The 6,015-nt window shown below is 40.6% G+C and overlaps 1 protein-coding gene across 1 annotated transcript; it reads right to left on the reverse strand.

Moving 5' to 3' along the window:
* Positions 1-4,261: 4,261 nt before the first annotated feature.
* LOC142167233 (uncharacterized) lies at positions 4,262-4,621 on the reverse strand. Its single transcript, XM_075227391.1, has one exon. It carries the CDS (start codon positions 4,619-4,621, stop codon positions 4,262-4,264), a length of 360 nt encoding a protein of 119 aa, XP_075083492.1.
* Positions 4,622-6,015: the final 1,394 nt, after the last annotated feature.

Raw genomic sequence — 6,015 nt, forward strand, 5'->3', positions numbered from 1 at the left:
GATCCAACAGTGAGGATTTAGTCTTCTGAGGGTTTTAAAATTAAAAAGGAAATGGAGGTCAAATAGTGGACCGTTGATCTAAGAAATGGACGGCCTAGGTAATTTGTGTTTGTTTTGTGAGTGTGGGAGATGGGTGACGTGATAGGTCGTGATTAGTTGAGAGGTAATGGCAAGGATTGCCAACAGAGATTGGGAGGATTATTTGGGTTGGGTATTTTCGGACATGGGCTTGCATTTGGGCCAAAATGTATTTAACTAATAGCCATTTTGTATGTAGTGAAGGAATTGCAATTATAGCCTTTTAGTCTTTAACCCTTTTAAAATTAATTTAAATAAACTTAACAATTATAATAAGAATGTGGTGAAATTATAATTACTATATGTCACTAATTATTTTAATTAATTATCTATAAATGACACATATTTCGAATTATAGCACTAATTTCAAAATATTAATATAGTAACCTAATTCATTGAAAATTAAGGAGTAATTTTGTCATATTATAAAACCTATGTAATGTATATACAAAACTATTTTTATAGTAGTAAATACATTTGTAAATACACAATATTAGTACTATGTGAATACTTTTGAAACTAATATTTAATTAATTTAGAAAATAGATATCCATTAATAGAATAATAATTAAAGTATTTATTGTAAACTGTTAAGCGTGAATAAATTAATTTTAAAAGGAGTGTCAAAATTGGCCGTCAACAGCTACACCTCTTTGACCGGAGAGAATGAAAGAGTTTTCGGGCAAAGAAATTGAACCAAAGCCGATTTTGTCCCGACTTTTAGGCAAGTATTGAAGGAAATGAGGATGGTGAATTGTAGGACGGGATAGAGGAAGAATCTGAAAAGATTTAGGAATATTGGGCAGAATACTGGCTTTGAATTGCTTACATACCTCGGGCTTAACGAGAATCAGGCCTTATGTAGTTCTGGAGTAGGGACTTTAGGGAAGCGACAGTTGAAGGAATTGTCCCATTATCGTATTGTGATGATACGGCGAGACGGAAGATTGGTCACTCATGATGGCTTGAATTTTGCGGGCTGATTTAAATGATTCGAAATTTTGAGCTCACTGGTCATCTTGAGCCCGCTACTAGGTTGGCTGTCCCACAGCATTGTAGTTCGGTCTGCTGCTAAGAAATAGTTCCACGTTGCGGCATTTGTTCCTACAAAACAAAATGAATACATGCATACCAACATATTGTAATGCAGAATATATTAAGATGTGATGTAAATGATGCAGGAATGATGATGCTCGGCTGTCGGCGAGCCGTTATTTGGGATTGGGATGATGGGACACTTGATCCTGACTCGATTTATTAGCTGGGCTGTGTACTGTTCCGCAGCTGTCAAAGCATTTGAAAATTGTCTCCGCTTGTTGGGAGAGCTTGATTGGTAAAGTGCGTCTCTGCTTGCTGGGAGAGCTTTGCATTGAGAAATGTCTCTTCTTGTTGGGAGAGCTTGATTTGCAGACTACGTCTCTGCTTATTGGGAGAGCTTTGCAATAAAATGTAAAGTATTCTCTGCTCGGGAGCGATTGAAATCATGCCTAAAGCTACACGAACAAAACGTTAAAACATTCAAGGTAATAACGAAATGAAATATAAGCATGCACAAGAGATACTCTTGACTGCGAAGCTATGTTGCGAACATCGATTGGCAGAACGTTGGTGACGAGGTTTGCGATTATCTATTCCGGCATTCATGTTTGATGGAGCAGTACTTCGAATTGCTCTTCGTTGGCAAAGTTTGTAGTTTGCTATATACAAGGCTCCAGTTGTCAAAGCTGACATTCAATTTGTACAAGGCGCCGCGATTTATTGAGCTGACGATTTGATATATACAAGGCTTTGATTGGTGAAGCTAACGTGCGATTTGTACATGGTGCCCCAATTGATTGTGCAGATGGTTTTCTATTTACAGGACTTTGATGAGCGAAGCCGTCATGCGATTTGTACAAGGTGCTCTGATTGATTGAGCAGACGGTTTTTCTATTTATAGATTTCTGTGTCAGCTGCTGATTCCGAAGCACCTGCAAAGGATTCAAGAGTTAGCCTTAGTTTTTCTTGGAAATTTAAAGAAAAAGTCGGAGAGATTATCTTAGGCAAGTGGCGGGTTCGTCATTTGTCCCAGTGTGGTCCCAGCAATTCCTTTACTCCCTGTTGACCCTGCGCTCAAAGAAAACATCTTAGTAGGGGAGGGGAAAAGTTGGTTTGCGTCGACCATGGTATTGATTTCCCCCAGCCTTCGACATGATTGTGCCACAAAGTTTGGTAGATGGAATATATTACTTTGTATATATTTTAGAAAATATATTTGAAAATACTTGTTTATTTTAAGGCAAATGTCGTCGTTCCGGATTATGACATGTTACAAAAGGTTTTCTACACGTGAATCGTATCCCTTTGAGAACTTCTTCCCGTTGATGTCCATCTTCCATGGTGTCTCTGACAACGCGACTACTTGCTATTGTGACTATGTCCTAATTAAGGCTAATGCACTACAGAGGTTTCCTATGCTTATGACTGAACCCTTTCAGGTTGCCTACATATTCAAAATGACATCAGGTCTGAACGTAGTTCGTGGGATACTGATAAAATATGATGAAACAACCGAGCCTAACTCAGGCAGCCTAGGTATCCAAAACAGAATCAGGTCGGAGTGTAGTTCAATTATAACAGATGCAAAATGATGAGATTATGAAATGAGAATGGCCGAGTCTGACTCAGACAGCCTGCGTATCCAAGTGGAATCAGGCCAAAATGTTGTTCAATTACTAAAGATGACTGAATCCGATGAGGATTGCCTACGTATTCCTTTCCAAGGAAATCAAGTTGGCGTAGTTCTCGAACAACATACAAAAAATGACATTTGATTTTTTATATTACAAGGGAAGGGGGAGAGAAACTGAACCCTATGTCGGTTGCCTACGTATCCCTTTGTGGGAAGTCAAGTTCAATGTAGTTCTGTTACATTAAAAATCCTAACTCTATTTGTCTTCAGGCGTAATGTGTCTTGATTGTGTCTGAGTTGATCGGCTTCGTGCTGACTCTTCCATCCATTTCTACTAAGATTAGTGCTCCACCAGACAGTGCTCTATGGACCACGTAAGGACATTGACAGTTCGGTGCGAACTTCCCTTTAGCTTCTTCTTGATGAGGAAAGATTTTCTTCAGAACCAACTACCCCAACATGAATTGGCGAGGCTTCACTCTTTTGTTAAATGCACTAGCCATCCTGTTCTGGTATTACTGTCCATGGGATACTGCATCCATTTTTTTCTCGTCAATGAGCATGAGCTGTCCTTGCCTGACCCGTATCCATTCTGCATCATCTAATTTTGCTTCTTGAATGACTCTTAAGGACAGTGTTTTGATTTCTACGGGTATCACTATTTCGGTGCCGTATACCAACATGTATGGCATTGCCCCAGTAGATGTTCTCATGGTAGTCCAGTAACCTAGTAGAGCGAAAGGTAACTTTTCTTACCACTGTCTGTGATTGTCCACTATCTTTCGTAGAATCCTCTTGATATTCTTGTTAGCTGCCTTGACTGGCCCATTTATTTGTGGTCTGTGGGATGTGGAATTGTGGTGGACGATTCTGAACTTCTCACAGATTTACCTCTTGAGGTCGCTATTGAGGTTGGCGTCATTCTCAGTGATGATAGACTCTGGTATCCCAAATCTACAAATGATGTTGTTCCGGACAAAATCTGCCACTACCTTCTTTGTGACGGCCTTGTAAGTAGATGCCTCGACCCATTTGGTGAAATAGTCGATGTCTACCAAAATGAAATGATGTCTGTTTGACGCTGCAGGCTCTATGGGTCCTATCATGTCCATGCCCCAAGCGACAAAAGGCCAGGGTGAACCCATCACATTTAACTTATTTTGTGGAACCCTGATGAAATCTCCGTGAATCTGGTACTGGTGACACTCCTACACATAGCGGATGCTATCGCTTTCCTTAGTTATCAAAAAGTATCCAGCTCTCAAAATATTCTTGGCTAACGTGAACCCGTTTATGTGGGGTCCACACATCCCTGCATGTATTTCTTCCAACAGTCTGGTTGCTTCGGCGACGTCTACACATCTTAACAAACGTAAATCTAGGGTTCTTCTGTACAAAACTTTCCCCGTTGAGGAAAACGGGGTTTGCCAACCTCCTGAGGGCTCGCTTTTGACCATTAGTAGCATTTTTTGGGTACTCCTGGGTCGCAAGGAACTTGTTGATATCATGATACTAAGGTTTACCATCTGGTTCGTCCTTCACATAGAAGCAATAGGCGTGTTGATCCTTGATTTCTACCTCAATGGGGTCGATGTAGTGCTTGTCTGGATGCTGAATCATAGATGATAAGGTCGCAAGGGCGTCTGCGAACTCGTTCTGAATTATGGGGACGCGCTTGAACTCAATCTTTGTAAACTTCTTGCACAACACCTTCACGCAGTGCAAGTATAGAAGTATCTTGACAATATTGGTTGACCATTCTTCTTGGACTTGGTGGATCAACAAATGGGAATCTCCTATGACCAAAAGTTCCTTGATGTTCATGTCGATTGCCATTCTGATTCCAAGGATACATGCCTCGTATTCAGCCATATTATTGGTACAAGGGAATCTTATCTTTGTCGATGCTAGATAGTGTTGTCTAGATTCTGAAATCAAGACTGCCCCAATCCCAACTCCTTTGAAGTTTGCTGCTTCATCGAAAAACATTCTCCACCCAGGGTATAATTCTAAAACATCTTCCCTGGCAAATAGTACTTCTTCATCGGGGAAATACATGGTAAGTGGTTCGTAATCCCCATCCACTAGATTCTCGACGAGGTGGTCGGCTAACGCTTGTCCTTTGATAGCCTTCTGAGTTATGTACACAATGTCAAATTTGCTGAGGAGAATTTGCCATTTAGCTAGCTTTCCGGTAAGCATTGACTTCTGAAAAATGTCCTTGAGTGGGTCGAGCCGAGATATCAAATGCGCGGTGTATGCCTACATGTAATACCTTAGCTTCTGTGCAATCCAGGTCAGACCAAAACAAGTGCATTCTATCAAAGTGTACTTGGCCTCGCATGGTGTGAACTTCTTGCTTAAGTAGTAGATGGCCTACTCATTTCTCCTAGTTTCATCGTGTTGCCCCAACAGACAGCTGAAGGCATTGTCCAAGACTGACGAATAGAGAAACAATGGTTTTCTGGTTCAGGGGGAACCAACACTGGTGGGTTTAAAAGATACTCTTTGATTCTGTCGAAGGCTATCTGACACTCCTCCGTCCATTTCATGGCAGCATCCTTGTTTAGCAGCTTAAATATGGGTTCGCAGATTACTGTGGAATGGGCTACGAGATGACTTATATAATTCAATCTTCCCAATAAACTCATGAAATATTTCTTGCTCTTTGGTGGTAGTAATTCTTGGATGGCTTTGATTTTTGATGGGTCTAGTTCTATCACTTTCTGCTTACAATAAAACCCAATAGTTTTCCAGCGGGGACTCCGAATGCGCACTTTGCTACATTCAACTTCAAACTATACCTTCACAAGCGTTCGAAAAATTTTCTCAAGTCATCCAAGTGCTCTGAACTCTTTCGAGATTTTATTATGACACCATCCACATATACTTCGATCTCCTTATGAATCATGTCATGAAAGAGGGTGGTCATGGCCCTCATGTAGGTGGTGCCTGCATTCTTGAGACTGAATAGTATAACCTTATAACAATAAACTCCCTTGTGCATTAGGATTTGATGGTATCCAGCAAAACCATGCAAAAATGACTACAGTTCGTGCTTCGCACAGTTGTCGATGAGAATGTGGATATTTGTCATGGAGAAATCATCTTTTGGACTAGCTTTGTTGAGATCTCGGTAATCCATATATATTTTGATCTTCCCATCCTTCTTGGGCACTGGGATGATGTTGGCCCACCAACTTGGATTGTTGGTGACCCTCACCACATTTGCTTCTATTTATTTGGTCACCTATTCATTTATCCTT

Source organism: Nicotiana tabacum, chromosome 12 (assembly GCF_000715075.1).
Source record: "Nicotiana tabacum cultivar K326 chromosome 12, ASM71507v2, whole genome shotgun sequence".
NCBI classification, from domain to species: Eukaryota; Viridiplantae; Streptophyta; class Magnoliopsida; order Solanales; family Solanaceae; genus Nicotiana; species Nicotiana tabacum.